The 19600-nt window shown below is 32.5% G+C and overlaps 1 protein-coding gene across 1 annotated transcript; it reads right to left on the bottom strand.

The window, feature by feature from the left end:
* Positions 1-65: 65 nt before the first annotated feature.
* Positions 66-19286, bottom strand: LOC146994013 (uncharacterized). Its single transcript, XM_085826719.1, has 2 exons — positions 15681-19286; positions 66-1761 (listed from the first exon to the last, which is right to left on the bottom strand). The coding sequence occupies exon 1, from the start codon at positions 19155-19157 to the stop codon at positions 16428-16430; it is 2730 nt and encodes a 909-aa protein (XP_085682845.1). The 5' UTR covers positions 19158-19286; the 3' UTR covers positions 66-1761; positions 15681-16427.
* Between the last annotated feature and the right edge of the window lie 314 nt (positions 19287-19600).

Here is a 19600-nt window from a genome sequence, read left to right on the forward strand (position 1 = left end):
TAAAATGCTGAGATTAAATTCAGTGTTTGATCAAAGGAAAAGAAACAATATTATAAACAATAAAATAAAATTAGCACATTTTTATTAGCCTGACATTTAATGCCATGCACAAATGTTGATGCAATATTCTAAAATTTTTCTATCACTTTTGCATTTAATTAAAATGCAAAAGTGATAGAAAAATTTACAAATAAAAAATATAAATCAGATTTTACCACACTAAACAAGAAGCATAAAACTGCTGATTTTGTTGGCAAAAAACTTTGCACCTCCTGTTGCAATATATTACACATTTATTCAAATGAGTAAAAGTTTAGGTAGTAATGGACAGTTTTGTTAATGTTTCTTTAGCCATTTTAACTGCGAAATCCTCTTCTTGATTTAAAATAATGAACACTTATAAAAAAAAAAATCCAAGTGAAAATTATTATTAATTCATCCCTTTTATTTGCAGTGACTTCAGTGTATAAGTACTCAAGTACTAGCTCTGAAGAAAACATATGACCACATTTAATTTTTTCCTGTGTAACTGCATCCAACATCCCCTTAATCAGAGAGAAAAAAAAAATTAACAGACAGAAAAAAAGTACTTTAAAATATTTCAGTCAAATGCAGAGAGCTTTAAAAAAAGACATGATCATACTGAAAAAATAAAAACAGAACTTTTTTTGTTTTTCTTGTTTATAAACTCAGTTTCCCTTCATTAGGTGATCGATTGGTTAAATACACCTGATATTATGCCAAATATTAAACTCAAGAAATTATCCAAATAGGTATACATATTATTAAACATTTTTTTAAATCTGGAATTCCTGGTTATCACAATGCATAAGACCTTTGCATTGAAATCCTGTGACACTGAATAATTGTAATTAAATTTTAATAAATTTCCCTGTAAAGGATGGAAAAATGCAATTCAGGTAAATTTTGTGAACTCACAGATGATTTTGGGTTAAATTAAGCATATGGATTTTTAAACAGATTAAAAACAATTAGAATAAGCAAGAAAACTAGATGCTGAACAAGAACATGTCATAAATACCAATGAATATCATTTTAAATATTGGCAGAGTTGCATTTAAGTTAGAGTAATAATATTTTTTTCTTTTTCTAATTCAAAATCAAATTATATTGGATATCTAAATTCATATAATCTTCCTATTGTTTCTTTAAAAAATATTGTATAAATAACATTCTCTCTATACTTGCATAAAAATATATATTACATAGCATTAAGTATGACCTAGTAAACTGATATCTTGACATATAACCATCAATCATAATGAAATACTGAATTTACATAAAATTGCTTGCAATATTTTCAACAAATTGCAAATAACAAGTAAAAAGAATATTGTTTTTATTTTGAGAACCTTTTAGTTTTTTATAATATGAAATAGTATACTGGTACACGTTAGGAACATCTAAAATCCTACGTTGAATTTTGTGCCATATTGCTCAGCATGCAACATCAACAAAATACCTCCTTTTAACATTGAAGTCCCTGGTTGATCAAATCTTCATATCACCAAGTTTTTTGTTTTCCATGTTTATATCAGCCTGGTCAAATAAACATTCAAAAGCAGATGCTCAGATTACATTAATGGAGCAAGCAAGTACCCGTGTTCCAGCTCAGGCTGAGAATCAGTTTACTTGTTCAGTTCAGTTTCAGGCTTTGCTCATTCTCAGGCTCAGAATTTTGCCAGTGCAAGCAAGTGTTAAGAACTGTAGAGTAGGTTAAGTATCACCTTCAGACAAATGCTGAAAAAAAAAATCATTCTGATAAATTATATGCATAATTCTTTTTGCTGTATAAAAATTCTCATTAATAATTAAACTAACAAATTTTTACAGTATAACGTATTGATAAATTATAATGTGCAGTTCAGCATTATAAGTACACTAATTATAATTTAAATTATAATAAATTTAATATATTCATGTACAAGGTAAACAAAAATAAAAGTTATGCTTCAAATAGGTTCGTATATGAATGTTGTCAGTTATGTCTCCATTATTTATATTACCATATTTACTCATATATTTTTCAAATGATTCTCAGAAGCAGTTTAGCAAAAATATCTGAAAGTATCTGAAAATGTTTTAAGCAGCCACATAAATTTCAATTTCTTCAAGGTGTTCAGAAAGCAAATGCCTCTCAAATTTAAAATTAGTTTTTGTAAGTAGCGGTTTATTTCTTTTCACTATTTGATTTGCTTGTAAATGGACTCTAATTCATAAAGCAATAGTATGAAGATTTTCTAGAAAATGGGGATAAGTAATTGTCTTTACAACTCAGATAACTTCATGTGGGAAGGCAGACTGAACGGTGATGATGTGCAAGCTGAAGGAGACAACATAGACAGCAATATCAGCAGTATTACATGACTAAAGATGTAGAGAGACAACAATGAGAGTAGCCAAGAGTCGGGAATCAGATAAATAAATATGACTATACAACATTACTATGCATTCTAACTCAAATGCATTTTTTTTAATAAATAAAATTGAGAGTTACTGATAATTTATCCATGCACATGTTTTATTTGTTATGTTCTTACTACAACCATATCCTCCGTAATTCTATTACTTGCAGAAATTTCAATAAAATTAGTGAAAAAGTGTAAAAATACATGAGTAATATGGCAAACTTATCTACCAAGGCAAGGCTTATTTAAAATAGTTTATTTGATTGGTACTGGGAAAATGAAAACAAAACTGCATGAATAATTTTGTTTTACGTAACAATTTTGTTTTTAAAATTCTGCAGCCCTATATAAACACCCAAGACAAATTTTCAGTTATACAGAACTCTCTGATTACTTAAATCTGTTGCGATTTTTATCTTAGTATGACGAAAACTAACTTAAGCTAACAGAATATTTAACTTTGATTTGAATGTGCTAAAATTTGTGATATTTTCCCGATTCCACCCAATTGTTGGCAACTAATTTTCCCCCAACTTGACAGGCAAAAGACAACAAATAGCCATTTTTAATATTAGCAACACACTAAGCATTACCAAAACAACCAATGGGGATTTTCAGATAACCAACACTTGGCGAGGTTCCTGAAATCGTGTTCGCCAACTTGGGTGATAGGTGGCAGACAATGGGAAGAGTGTTTAGGTTGCTAGCCCAGATATTAACTAAGATAGGGAAATGGAAAAAGATATTTTCTTTCGATATGGTTGATACTTCGCGTTGGGTGTCCTGACTTTACAGATAAATCTTTGTGCTGATGCTCACATGAATTTATCTGTAGTTTTGAATTTGCTGTTTAAATATTTTCTAAATAAATTAACTACACCTGCAATCAGAATAAGATAATTTTATTTTTATACAAGAAAATTACAAAATATGCTCCTTTTCATACTTATGGCTCACATTATCCCAAGTGTATTTACATATAAGTAACTTATAAATATATTAATTTTAAAAATTTATTTAAAATTTTTAATTATTGACTTAAATAAATTAATCAGAATAAAATAATTTTGTTTTTATAGAATAAAATACACTCTTTTTCTAACTTATTGCTTGTATTTCAAGATAATTTTTAATCAGAATAAAATTTTTTTAACCTTCTGACTGCTTAATTTTTGGATCGAAATCATTTCCAAAATTGTGCATTTTTTTTTTTTTTCATATTTTAAATCTATATATATTGGAGAATTGAAAAATTCACTTTTCTTTCTAGAAAATATTTTTTATATAGATTTTTATCATGAGAAACTAAGTTGCCACAAAAAACAATTTCAGACGTTATCACCAAAAAAAATCTTTTTTAAAATAAATTTCAGTTGAGTTATAGTTAATTTATATTTATTGCATAATATAAAAAAGTAACATGTATAAAATTTAAGAAAATATAAAGCGCTGAGGGAAAAATACCTGAGAAATGCAGTTTAGTATGATAGAGTTTAAAACAAGGTTCAAGGAAAAGTCCAACTTCACAGTTTTTGCACCAGATTCAATAAATCTAATTAATAATTCAATAATTTAATTAAATAATTAACATAATCCCTGAATGTTTTCTAGCAGCCATTTCTATTAGAAAAAAAGTGCCAAAATTGAAGTTTGAGCACTAATACTACATGCCTTCAAATGCCGCAATTTAGTGGACAACTAACGAAATCTGTTGATCAAAATGTAAACTAAACGCCTGATACTGTATATAATTTATTGCAATGGTTAAACAGGATGCGTTCCTCAATAAAAGAAGAAAAACATATGGCCCCAGAAATCGCAGGATAAGCAAATTTTGCTAGATTTCAGTTGCCCGTGGAAATCGCGGGATGATCAGCCAGAGCGTTAATTATCTACTTAATATTTAAATATATAGGAATCTGGTCATAACAAACAGGAATTAATTTCCAAGTAATTAATTATACTTCTAATATGAATATATATATATTTTTTCATTTATGGAAGTCATTTGTTTAATCTAACCAAATGCCTTTTTTCTAATTATGTCCATGTGTAAATAGGATTACGATTTTTTAGTTAGAATATCAAAAGTACTCGCGAGGTATTCACTTAAGGAGAGGGAAGTCTGTTAGCCAGGGCTTGACTCTGTGACAAACTACCAGCGTGCAACAGTTTTACCCTTCAGCTTCTGAAAGACACCCTGTATCATAAAAGCAGATTTTAAACCCCTCACAATCAAAACTTACATTCAAATACAATTATTAAAAATGCAATAAAATTATAATCACACTTTGAAATGCTAATAGGTGAGTATAAAATATTAAACAAACATTATTCTGCTGCTTTTCTATGTCATGCATATTTCGCTGATTTCTACATATAGAGGATTTTGTGGATTAAAAGCTGGGTATATCAGTAAGAAGTCTAAATCATTAGCCAAAACATGAGCATATCTTTATTTTTTCACAAAAAACGAATGAAAGTTAATTAAATTTGTATCTTCAAATCTTTTGAATATGGTAATAGGTACTTTGGCGACATTTTGGTAAGGCGATAAAGGTTACTAGCTAGGACTTTAGCAGTGTACATGGATTAAGTCAAGAGTGTGCACAATGCCATTTTTGTGCAATTCTGGTATGTTTTTTTAAGTGAAAATAGGTTGACGTGTACATGGATGATACCGTGTATGTGCAATTCTTAAAAACACGGCAAGCAGTGGGCGATTCTGCACTTTCTCCCAATTTCGCACCTAATCTTCATCATGACTAAGCACTTTTGTTCCATAAAAGTTCCAGCATAAGCGTAATTCAGCTAGCAGATTGTTGGAAAACAATTTTGAGTTAAAAAGAAAAAAAAGTGCCTTTGCTTTGTGAAAATAAAATGGTGTCCAAAGAAACTAGCAGGTTGCTGTAGCAGGGTATTGTTGGAAAACAATTTTGAGTTAAAAAGAAAAAAAAGTGCCTTTGCTTTGTGAAAATAAAATGGCGTCCAAAAAAACTAGCAGGTTGCTGTAGCAGGGTTGGTCACCAAATTTTCACCAAAAAATCGCCAAGTTACCATAATCTAAAGATTAACCTCTTTGAATATTATTTATACAGTCAAAAGTCTTTAATCCGGACGTCCATAATCCAGAATGATCGATAATCCGGACCTCAAAACTAAAAATTTTCTGCGCATGCATCATACCTTTATGCATACACGTTTAATGTATAACGGACGGTATAAGCTGAGCTAAAATTATCTAATTATCTATTTCAGTTAATGTTGCAGATTGCATTGCTCCTTAAACTTCTAATTGAATATGGCTTCTTATTTTTTGCAGACTGTTGGAGCAATTTTATAAAAGTAAGCTTGAACTTTTGATTATGTCAAAAAGAATTTCCGATTCTGGAGCTAACAAAGGCTCTACAAACTGAAAGCATGTTTTGATGTCCATCAAACAAAAAGTGGAATTGCTGCAAAAAATGGATAAAGGCATATCCTTTGATTCTTTAATCATTCCGAAATACGTTTATCAATTTCACGCTGCTCTGCGGTGGACAACGCGGCACACAATGAACTGGAAGTTGATCTGTCAGCACTATCCTTATCTTCAAGGCAGATGTTTTTATTTTATTCGGCTTATAATTCCTTACTAAATGTAATATTTCATCTCGATGCACTCCGTCTTTGATATGATTTAAATCAAATTCCTCTTCATTATAAATATCATGAATACACATCAAATAGTTCTCTGGTTGCAATTTTATAATTTCGGCTATGCGTAACGTATGCTTAACGCAAATGCGTTGAAAGAAATGTTTAACAAAGTAAAAAAATAAATATAAAGCTTTTTTTTTTTTTTTTTTTTGTAAATTTTGATACCTTTTACATCATAATTGCTCTTTATTTCCTAAATTACGGTTTCATATTTTGAATTTTATAATTTCTGCATGCCATCTTACCAGACTTAAACTGATTATCTATAATCCGGAAAAACGGATAATCTGGAATCGCGGAAGTCCAAGTCTGGATTAAAGACTTTTGACTGTATTTATAGATTTTTCTGACGTGTTACTTGTGTTCATGTTTAATACGGCTAAAGCGCAGAATCGACCACTTATTTTTTTGGCGCTTTTTACAAGAGTAAGAAGTATTGGATTTTTGTCAATTTTCTTTGACTTCTTAAGTGAAAATAGGTCGATGTATACATGGATAAAGTCAAGGGAGTGCACAATGCCATTTTTGTGCAATTCTGGGATGTTTTTTAAGTGAAAATAGGTCGTGTGTACTTGGATACCGAATATGTGCAATTAAGAACGTGCCAAGCAGTGGGGATTTCTGCACTTTCCCCTTTAATACTAATGCATGTAAAATAAACTGAAACTTCAAATAAGTAAAACATAGAAATCTTTGCATCACTGTATTTGCAACAAATGCATAACTGAAATACTTTCGCCGATCACATAAAATTGCTTTGGGGGCCGCCAGTTCGAATCGACTGCTATAGACAATGGTTCAAATTGCACAAAAAAAAAAAAAAAAAAAAAAAAAAAATATTTTAGGAATTAACTTTTTGTGGAAAAAATACAGACAAATTCAATTAACCTAGTTGATTGGTCTCTTTCCGAAATTTAAACAATTGTATAATGTCATGAAAAGCCTTTGAAGCTCTTGTTTCCCTGCAGTTATGCAATTCAAGATTACATTTCTTTGGTTACCTACATGAAAACTATTTTCGCACTTAAACAAGACAGAAAGAATAAAAATAACCCTCTTAACCTTATTAATCAAAATTATGTGCATAAAAGAATCCAGAATGTCCACTATATAAACCTGACTGGATGATGATTGAATAGCCTTTCTACATGTAACTTATTCTTCACTTATTTATTATTATTTTGCATACTTTCAACATTATCTTTTCCCACAGTGAAGTTGTCAAAAAGTGGTCGTCATTCTGAAAATCTATCAGATCACTCACTGGAATACTTATACATGAAATTAAACATAATGTGCACGATCATTTGTAGAAAATTTGAAATACAATTGTTTCCTGACAAGGTAATATTCTCAATGGCTCTGTTTTCAGAAAAAGTGCCACAGAAATCTAATAAAAGGCAAATGAAGTATTGCTGAAAGTACACAAATATTTTTAACTGTTTTGCAGTTACAGAATTAATTCAAAATGATTTCCATGCATAACTTTTTTTATGGTAATTTTAATTACATATTGTTTTCCTTTTCTTAACTTAAATTTACATGTATTAAATATTATGTGGCTTAATCCTAGTACAGTCAAAAGTCGTTAATCCGGACTCGTCGGGACTTCGGCGATTCCGGGTTATCGATTTTTCCGGATTATAGATCATCAGTTTAAATCTCGTAAGATGGCATGCAGAAATTCCAAAATTAAAAATATGAAACCGTAATTTATGAAATAAAGAACAATTATGATCTAAAGGGTATCAAAATTTGCAAAAAGAAAAAGCTTAATATTTATTTGTTTACTTTATTAAACATTTCTTTCAATGTAAGTTGTTTAAGTTTTGCTTCGTTTCATGTGATAATACTTTCTCTTTAATTCTATTAAACAGACATAATTTCTTGTTCAGTTACAAAGTTTCGCCGTTCAAGTCCTATAATTGCTGTGTCAAGAACACCGACTAATTTGTCAATCGAAATTTTTTTGTTTTCAATAACCTCTGTCACTTTTCTTCGCTATCGGAAGCGAATTATAATGACGAGGAACTTGTTTTAAATCATATCAAAGACGGAGCATATCGAGATGAAATACTACATTTGGTAAGGAATTATAAGCCAAATAAAATAAAAACATCTGCGCTGAAGATAAGGATAGTGCTGACAAATCAACTTCCAATTCATTACGCGCCCGCCGCCGAGCAGCGTGAAAATGATAAACAGATTTCGGATTTCAAAACATACTTTCGCTTTAGATCCTTTACATATTAACAAATATATATCGGAAATTCTATTTGATATAATCGAAAGTTTAAGCTTACTTTTATAAAATTGCTCATACAGTCTGCAAAAAATAATAAGCCGGATGCAATTCGAAAATTAAGGAACAACGCAATCATCAACATTAACTGAAATAGATAATTATTTAGCTTATATGTCCATTACACATAAAATGCGCACGCGAAAACGTATTCTGCACTTGCGCACACTTATATGCGCAGTCGTAAAAGGTCTTACGCGCACGCGTGAATGCCTCTGCGCATGTGTCAACGCAGCGCATGCGCAGAAAGTTTTTAGTTTTAATGTCCGGATTATAGATCATTCCGAATTATGGGTGTCCAAATTAACGACTTTTGACTGTATACGGTGCACATGAGAGTTGGCGAAATTCGGGTTTAAGAAACTAATAAGCGCGCCAATTGTGGTAACCAAGCCGATTTTGGATGCTCTGTAGGAGAGTACATTTGGGAGCATTTTCGCGCATGCTCATTAAATATTTTAAATTGAGAAGTTTTGATTGATGCAGATGGAAGAGAAGAATTATTTCAAACCATTGTTTGAAGTTCTGTTAATCTTCTGTCTTCGGGTGAACTGAATGAGAAAGGATAACATATGTTCAGGTAAAATTTATTTATCTTTTATTTTTTGTATTTTTTAAAATAACAGTAGTGGTTCCGCCGAGTTTCTGATTGGTTAATATTTTTTAATTAATCGGTTTTTGTCAGATACTGAATATAACTTTAGTTTGATAACGTCTTTTATTCTACACTTCGAGTTGCTAACGTATTTTGTTCTACAGTTGGATAACGTTACTTTTCGATTATGATGTGCAATGCTATGAATTGCGAATATTTAAACACAAATTTTTTTTGAAAGTTAGAACTGGAAGGAAAGCTTGCTGTAATTCAATGGGCAGTAGATGCCGGATTGCTGCCGAATTTTAAAAATCGCGCCATGGCCGCATCGTATACTAGGATTTGGAAGGAACGTGGAGTGCTGTTAAGCGTGGGATTTGAAGGGGACAAAAAAGGTAAGCGAAGAGTTTGACTCTTATTTGGTGGAATATATGTGGCGGCACCTGAAAAATAATAAATCGTCATCTGAAAAAATGAAAGACTTTATATTTGCAATAAAAGCAATATATCCGCCACCCGAGTTTGAGGGCCATGGCATTTGAGTTATAATATAGACCCTAAAACATATGTGACACTGAGCCATGGTATTTAATTTATTATATTTGATATGCGAATGTTTTGTATTTGTTGCGATGCATGTTGAAAATTATATTTTTATTTGTTATAAAGTCTGTTAAAAATTATTTTCAATTTCTAAATGCTTGCTTTTTTCCTTGTGTCTCACCGTATGCTTAGGATTTATTATCTTATGATTATCATTTTGTTTACTTTTTTTGCCAACTCAAACTTGTGGTGACGCTTTACCTTGAGGTTGCCAAAAATTTGGCGACAAACGTAAACGCATCATTTTGGTGTTGGCGACAATTTTAAAAATCGCGCCAAGGCCGCACCGTATACTAGGATTTTACCTATTATGTTTAACAAGGCAAATTTTATTTATGTACACTTAATATTCTTTCCTTCCTATCTCTAGTTCATATGCCCTAAGTAGCATGGTTAATGAGCAAAATGAGACTTAAACATGTTTAACATAATTTATTTTCTGCTGTTATGTTTTTTTTTTTTTTTTTTTTTCGTTTTTGGCATATATATAAATGTAACTTCCATATGCTTCATGTCATGCTGCTTTGACAAATAACATGTTTGAGAAGCAAGACTTGATATATTTATGATTACTATCACATACTTTCTGCTGATATTATTATTAATATCATGTGGATCCCTGCTGATTAGCTATCCCTGATCTTGACAAAAAAATGTAATGTTGAAAATGAGATGTCTGCAGTAGTAAAACAAAGGAGAGTATTTTAGTATTTATGATGTAAATGGCATTAATGCTATTTTAGTTAATATTTGGTACTCTTCTGTTATCAAGGTCGAATTCAGAAATATATGTATGTATGCATAAATTTCTAAACATGATCCTGATAGCTGAAGAATACCTAATATTTATATCTAAACAGTATACAGAATGCTGAATTAGATGCATGCTGCAAAGGTATTTTACATTCAATTTACGAGTTGAAATTATTGAATTTATGACCATGAAAGTTGTATTATGCCTATGCATTAGTAAACTTACATGCATAAATTTTAGAAGTTACTGGCTAAATATTAAAATATATATGCTTGAAGTGCTCAATATTTAAAAACAACTGAAGCATTTATTTATAAAGTCATTTGCAAAATTCCTTCCGTACTTCCATTACACACATACATTAATTAAAATTAAGGGGGAAAAATATTTAAAATATAAAAAGAATAATATAAATATTGAAAAATATTAAACCACTAATAATCAATAAAATACTAATAAACTTTTTTGCTAATCTTTGGAATATGGTAACAGGTAGTTTGGCGACATTTTGGTAAGGCAATGAAGGTTACTAGCTAGAACTTTAGCAGTGTACATGGATATAGTCAAGAATGTGCGCAATGCCATTTTTGTTCAATTCTGGGATGTTTTTTTAAGTGAAAATAGGTCGACGTGTACATGGATGATACCGTGTACGTGCAATTCTTAAAAACACGGCAAGCAGTGGGCGATTCTGCACTTTGTCCCAATTTCGCACCTAATCTTCGTCATGATTAAGTACTTTTGTTCCATAAAAGTTCTAGCATAAGCATAATTCGGCTAGCAGATTGTTGGAAAAAAATGTTGAGTAAAACACAATAACATGCCTTTACTTCATGAAAACAAAATGGCGTCCAAACAAAAACTAGCAGGTTGCTGTAGCAGGGTTGGTCGCCAAAAAATCGCCAAGTTACCATAATACAAAGATTAACCACTTTTTTTATGCTTGAGATCCTTATATTGATAATTTTTGCGAAAAACAATGAAAAAGTTCCAAGTGAAACAGATTTTCTTTTTTGTACACAGATGTTCACATTTATAAAGTGTGTATCCTTGCAAATTAAAATTTAAGCCTCTTTCAACACTGGATAAAAAAACATAGAAGTTTTTGGCTGTAGTGTAGAGTTGAGTGCCCCTTGGACTAGCGACAAATATTGTTCAGTTTTGGCGATTAAACCCATTTCTGGTTACCATGATAGTTTTAACTTTGCTTAAGCTTCCTGATTTTTTGTAAGTGAAAATAGGTTGATGTGTATATGGTCAAATCTAAGGCAGTGCGCAATGCCTAGTTTGTGCAATTCTCCGACATTCTTTTAAGTGAAAATAAATCGATGTGTACATGGACAACAAGTTTGTGCAATTCTTTGACTTCTTATTTTGGTTTTATGTAGTGGCCATCTTGAAATTGTGCCTTCCTAGCAACGATATTAGTACAAAAAAAGGAATTGGGGGAAAAAAAAAAAAAAAAAAAAAAACAAGGGACACCCAATTGTAAAATTCTACCCAGTTCTTGAATAAATATGTACTATATTTGAATTCCTTACCTGCATATAAATATTTCTATACTCATTCATTTTTTTTTTTTTTTTTTTCAAATGTCTTCTTAGATACTTTACACACATGAGGCTGCTCTATTTGGTGAATTTATCTTAGACGACCTTATTTCTCTTTATCAGTATAATATGTGATAACTGTATACCGGTTTTATGAATGCTATACACTCAAGACATTTGATATTGCAGCTGGATAGCCCTTCTGAGAATATTTCTGATAACAAGTCTAATCAGCTAAAAGGTATGTTAAAAAATGGAACTATGTAATTTGCCTGCAAGTCTTTAATATTTTATCACAATAAAAAAATCACCTAATATATTATTTTGTGTTACAGGTTCAAGAAAGGCATCTCTATCATTAATTTAATAGCTTTGATCGTTAAACTCAGAAACATTTTTAACACAAAGAACATACAAATTACAGTACACATATGGAATGAGACATTTAAACCTGCTCCAGAATTGCATCTCAGAAGTATGTCAAAGTGGTAACAAGCATAGATCACCGCAGCACATTTTGGTAGGTAACAGATGTAATAATGAATATGAATGAAACAAAAATCTCTAAAAAGTTATATCCAGGGTCAAAAATTCAAATCTGAGAAAAGGTGGAAGAAACACAAAATGTATCATGGCAGATTCTAAGAGCAGCAATCCAAGGCTTTTCAATCCAGGTCGGTATAAGCAGCTTTAGACTCTTTAGGACTGGACAGATAAGCAAATGTAGCTTCAAATCAGCATTAGTTAAAAATGCAATTGAGATATAACTTGCATAGATGTAATTTTTTGCTTTTTAAAAAGAAATAATTAGATAATAATTTATTTGTATTAAATGACAATTCAAAAAGCTCACCACAACGTCAGCAGTACGTTTTATAGCACTCTGTAATAATACGTTTAAATCTAAAATTCTGCCACTGAATGACTTTCTTATTACTAAGAATTTCCCCACCAATTAATACTCACAAATGTTGTCATTCAAACTGACTTGACCGCAAAAAGTGAGGTTTTTTTGCTGCATATACAAATCCTTAATAGGGTGATAAATTAATGTTGATACTAATTTAACATCTCCTCAAAAGACAGAAGGCTTCTTTTCTACTTAGACCAACACATATTTTTCAAATTAATCTACTATTCAAACGAATTCTTAAATACATGACAGATTGCTCTCTTCTGTCGATATGCAAATCTTAATAATCCTTTATTAAAAATGAACGTTTCAATACTTTACACACAAGTCTTCTCTCCTGTGTGAATACGTGCATGAGTGTTTAAATTACCCTTTTTTCTAAATGACTTCTTACATACTTCACACACGTGAGGTTTCTCACCCGTGTGAATAAGCATATGGCTCCTTAAAGTAGACTTCTGACTAAAGGACTTCTCACACACTTCACACACGTGAGGTTTCTCTCCTGTGTGAATAAGTATATGGCTGCTTAAATAAGACTTCTGACTAAAGGACTTCTTACATACTTCACACACATGAGGTTTCTCACCCAGGTGAATAAGCATATGGCTCCTTAAAGTAGACTTCTGACTAAAAGACTTCTCACACACTTCACACACATGAGGTTTCTCTCCTGTGTGAATAAGTATATGGCTGCTTAAAACAGACTTCCGACTAAAGGACTTCTTACATACTTTACACACATGAGGTTTCTCTCCCGTGTGACTAAGCATGTGCTTCTTTAAATAACCCTTGTGATTAAATGACTTCTTACATAGTTCACACACATGAGGTTTCTCTCCCGTGTGAATAAGCATATGAGTATTTAAATAACCCTTGTGATTAAACGACTTCTTACATAGTTCACACACATGAGGTTTCTCTCCTGTGTGAATAAGCATATGGCCCCTTAAAGTAGACTTATCACTAAATTCATTCTGACATACTTCACACACATGAGGTTTCTCTCCTGTGTGAATAAGCATATGATAGCTTAAAGCATACTTCTGATGAAATGACTTCTTACATACTTCACACACATGAAGTTTATCTCCTGTGTGAATAAGCATATGAGTGATTAAATGATGCTTGCGTCTGAATGACTTCTTACATACCTCACAGACATTAGGTTTCTCTCCTGTGTGAATAAGCATATGGTTGCTTAAACCACCCTTCTGACTAAATGACTTCTTACATAATTCACACACATGAAGTTTCTTTCCTCTGTGAATAAACATATGGATGTTTAAATTACTCTTCTTGCTAAATGTCTTCTTACATATTTCACATATATAAGGTTTCTCTAGTGCATGAGTACGCACATACATGTTTAAACTGAACTTTTGACTTAATGATTTCTTAAATACTTCACACACATGATGTTTTTCTCCTGTGTGAATAAGCACATGATTGTCTGAATTAATCTCTTAACGACATGTCTACATACCTCACATATAAGAGCTTTCTCTCCAATGTGAATTAGCATACGCATCTTAAAAGTATTTTTTCGACAAAATGACATCATACAAATTTAATACATACAAGGTGTGTGTTCAGTATAGATATGCATGTGCTGTTTTACGTATTACCTCTTCAAAGTGATTTGCTACTTTGTAACAAACTATGAACCTAGAATATGTAATTTCAGAACAGGAACATCCTTCTCCTAAAGCATGTAATTTCTGCACTATATTGATAACTGTAGCTGACATTCTTAATATAACTTGTTACATATCCCGTGATGACTTTCATCCTCTGACGGAATGTGAAACGGGCTGCTCAGCAGAAATTTTGATAAAAGTAGTTTTAAGATGGTTCACTCTAGCATTTCATGTCTCATATAAATACGCATTTTTTTCTTCATAAAAGAATCAACACAAATTATACATGTGGCGTATAAGCTGTTTGCTATTAGAATACCTCGTTTCCAATAACGTTTCGTAGAAAATTAATTTCTTATAGTTCACAAAAGTAAGACTTCCTGCCCGATCATATAAACATGTTTAAACAGGAATTTGTAAAAGTGGGTCACTCATGGTATGTTACGATCACTTGAAATATTTCTATAGTTGCTAGCCAATGATTTATAGCTTGAAGAATTTACATGTCAACGTTAGAAATTTAGTAACAACTGTTACAGCTTACACGGAAAAAGTAAGCGGGTATCCAAGCTTTGAATACTAAAAAGTATGAATCACACTTCAGCATGAAGTAAACTTTAATTAAAGACTCACATCAGAGTTTTAAAACAGTCACTTTCATTAAAAAATTGTAACTGCGGTAATTATTCAAATAATACAATCAGTTTCAACAAAAACAAACTTTATCATCATACAAACATTTACTCAGCAGGAACCGTACTAAAACTTAAATATCATACACAAATTACTAAACTATACTAGCAAAATGTAAGTGAGGCTTGCTCACAAACCAGGAAGTATAAAATACAAAACAATAAATATTAAAATTAATAATATATTATTAACATCCTCTCATCTTTTGAATATAAATTATAATCATAAATAATTATAATTTTAAATTATAATCCAAAGTGGCTGTTTTTCCCGCTGGCGATTTTCCGTTTCCATTATAAACGTTTGTTATATATTATTATATATTATAAATGTTTGATTATAAACGTTGATAAATTAAAATTGATGATCAAATTTGATGATAAATTTAAAAGAAAATGGTGTTTGATAATGAATTATAATCAAGACGCAAAATCACCACTCTCTCATTTTAAGTTAGTATTAGAAAATACAGTCGGTCACAAAAGTATTCGAACACCTGTACCTTATCAGAAAATGACAAGATGTGTTTTTCTCTCTTTCCTTCGTGTTATTTCATCCCAGGTGTTTCTTCTTTTCCCATCTTGGAAGAACGGGACATGACCGCTCACCCCGCCTCTCACTCTGTTTGAATGGGGACGCCATTTTGAGAAAAGCGGACGACCCCATCTTGGAGGAACGGGACATGACCGCTTACCACGCCTCTCACTCTGTTTGAAACTTGAAGCCATTTTTAGGGACTTTAGAAATCTGCACCCCGATGTTTTTAAATTCGGAAAACCATTTTGGAAAAAACGGACCCTCTGATCTTGGAGAATTGGCGAAATGAACGCTCTACACGATCTCTCTCTCTCTCTCTCTTTGAATTTAGAAGGTATTTCGGGACCTTCTAACCAAAGAATCTCTAAGGAGAAGAATAGATTTCCCGAGGCAAATGTGGCTCCGTCAGACTGAAGAGACACTGTGTATGTCCCTGAAGCTTATTTTAAAGGGGCTGTTACGAAGAACACAGAAAATATATAAATCAAATATATTTAAAACAGTTCGTTCAGTTGCGGGCCTGCCTCTACCCGAGGCTGGGTGCATTATGAATAAAGACAAAAAAATTCTTAATAAATCATTCTTTATTTCCATCAAAACAGTATCACTCTTCCGAGCTCAGCTTTCGTTCGTCTACAAGCAAAACATTCGAAAACAAACTCAGCACGCAGGCTGACGTCACAAGCAGCAGCGCCTCGCGCCGGTTATTACTTCAGTTCATTTCACAACATCCTCCCCCCCCTTGAGACTCAGGTTGAGTCTCAAACTCATAACAAACATTATTTAAAAGATCAAGTCTTTTTGGAACTTTTACAAGTCGTCCAGAGGAGGAATATTGTTGCATCACCATTTTATCAGGTGCAATACTCTTTTTTAACGTACACCCAGCACTAGAATTAGATTCCTCTGCACCCAGTTTCTTATCAGGAATTATGTTTCTATCATTGGACTGTATCTCCAGAGGAAAGATGCGTTGTATTGGTCGTATAACTATTCCATGCCGGGTCTTAAGTTTAACCGTACGAATCTTTCCATCACGTCCAGGGATCAATTCTGTAATTCGGGCTAAAGGCCAAAATAAACGTTTTCTGTTATCATCCCCCATCAGTACTATTTCTCCTACAACAGGTTCCCGAGATCGCTTTTCATTATGCTTTTGAACCAGTTGACTAAGGTATTCTTTTCTAAATCGTTGTCTCAGATCATTTAACAATTTAGTTCTATACTTTAATCTCTTATTAAGACTTGACGAATTTAATTCATCAAGATCTTCAACATTGGAATTTCTGTTCTCGATAAGAAACATGGCGGGTGTCAGAGGTACTAATTCTTGCGGATCTTCAGAAACATAAGTTAAGGGTCTAGAATTAATTATAGTTTCACAATCACAAATAATAGTACAAAGTTCTTCAGATGATAACACTGTTTTACCTAAAGTACGTTTTAACAATTCTTTTACTGTACGAACCAACCTCTCCCACCAGCCACCCCACCAAGCTGCAGTAGGTGGAATAAATTTCCAGATTATACTTTCAGTTCCCGTTTCCTTTACTACTTTAGTCCAATTTAGTTTTGATAAATCATTAGACGCACCCCGAAAATTTGTCCCGTTATCACTATAGATTATTCTAGGGCGTCCGCGCCTAGCAACAAATCGTCGAAGCGCCAGGAGAAACGCATCAGTAGAAAGAGAATTTACGAGTTCAAGGTGAATGGCACGGTACACAGCGCAGGTGAACAGCGCGATCCACACCTTTCCTCCATTTTTTAAAAACAGCGGTCCGGCCAAATCAATCCCTATGATTTCAAATGGCGCACAATCCGTAACTCGGTCTGGCGGCAGAGGTGTCGGTTCGCTTGACATGGCCTTAGTTTTAAATCTTTTACAAACGATACAGTTAAAGAGGACATTTTTAATGGCCTTTCTAGCTCTGACTATCCAAAATCTTTCTCGTAATATGCATTGCATCATCTGAAGACCAGCATGACAGTTCTTATTATGCACATTTCTGATTAATAACTTAGTAAAATCACATTTTTCTGGTAACAGTATTGGATACAGAAAAGATTCATAGTCATCTCTATTTAGTATTCTCGTTTTAACTCTTAGAATACCATCATCATCAATGAGCGTTTCAATAAAATTATAAGATTTCTTATCAGTCAGATAATAATTTTGAACCAAACGAATTAAATTTTTCTCAGAATTTTCAATTTCATACTGTGAAAGTTCAATCTTTCCATTCTTTTCAGAACCACCTTTACAATTATTTACAAATCTAAATATCCATGCAAATACTCTAATCATTTTATCATAATTGGATACACTGATTCGATGCCAAGGGGGTGCGTCTTTTGATAGATCAATATTCACTCTTTTTATCTTTTTCCTCTCCAATTCTACTTCTTCATGCAAATAAATAATCTCACCAGTGGGCCAGTTTTCAGGGCTTTCTCGTAACCACAAGGGGCCTTCCCACCATCTAGACCGAAGCATTTGCTTCGCAAAACATCCGCGCGACAACAAGTCGGCAATATTTAGTTTCCCTGGGATATGTCTCCATGAATGACCTCGCGTCAACTCTCGAATCTCTTTAACCCTATTTTCGACGAAAACGGACCAATTTCCTTGCTCTGTTATCCAGCAAAGGGCAGTGGTTGAATCAGACCAGAAGGTAACTTTTAAATCGGGCAAACTGAAAGCTTTGATAATAGAATTTGCAAGTCTAGAACCTATACAACAGGCCATTAATTCTAAGCGAGGAATGCTTAAAGATTTCAAAGGCGATACTCTAGACTTCGCCCGTACGAGATTTATTTTTACTTCAGAATTAAATATTGATCGAACAAAGACGCACGCTGCATACGCCCCCTTGCAAGCATCCACAAATACATGTAGTTCAGACGTGTCATTGATAAACAAGTATCGAGGCAAAGTAACATCTTTCAAAACATTAAGTTCTTTAAACCAGTTCAAAAATATATTTACATCATTCGGAGACAATTCATCATCCCATGCAATTTTCACTTTCCACAATTTTTGCAACAACAGTTTTGGAAGCAATGTAGTTGGCGTTATTAAACCAATAGGATCAAAAATTGTCTGCACAATTGCCAAAATTGTCCTCTTTGTGATTTTTGTATCACAGGTCAATGTATCTGTGTCTGTGCAGCACCTCAGCGTATCATTATCCAAATTCCAAATTACCCCCAAAACGGAAGTATCCCCTGAATGTTTGTCAACATTTGTACCAGCCACATTGCTTTCAAAACCGCGCAAGTTAAAACATCCATTTGACATGATTAATTTGGAATGTTCAATAAACATAAACTGTTCATCAATACTAAAAACACTAGATAAACAATTATCCACATAAAATGACGATTTCAATTTTTGAGCAACTTCACTATATTGACGTGGACAGTTTTCTAATAGATGCATTATAGATGCGTTCAACAAGTAGGGGCTCGAAGAAACTCCAAACACAACTCTGCAATGCCTATAAATTAATTTCTCTTCATTGCATGGGAAAAAAAATCTGAGAAAATCTCTATCTTTAGATGCGACGGATAACATTAAAAAAGCCTTTTCAATATCGGCACTAATACCAATCGGATACATTCTAAAACGATCTATAATATCAGGTATTAATTCAATAAGATTTATTCCTTTACACAAACATTCGTTCAAAGAGAGTCTCCCTTTCTCAGATGCAGAAGCGTCAAAAACAGGACGAATTTTCGTGGTTTCACTTCCTAATTTGATTACAGGCCTATGCGGCAAATAATGACATTCATTATTCAATTCGTTTTCTGGTACGCGTTCAATAATATTCAACCTTTCCCATTCCTTGAACACATTTTGATAATCATCGAAAAATTTAC

This window comes from Stegodyphus dumicola, chromosome 11 (assembly GCF_044657685.1).
Source record: "Stegodyphus dumicola isolate Sdum_Otavi_A_Nest chromosome 11, ASM4465768v1".
Classification (NCBI taxonomy): Eukaryota; Metazoa; Arthropoda; class Arachnida; order Araneae; family Eresidae; genus Stegodyphus; species Stegodyphus dumicola.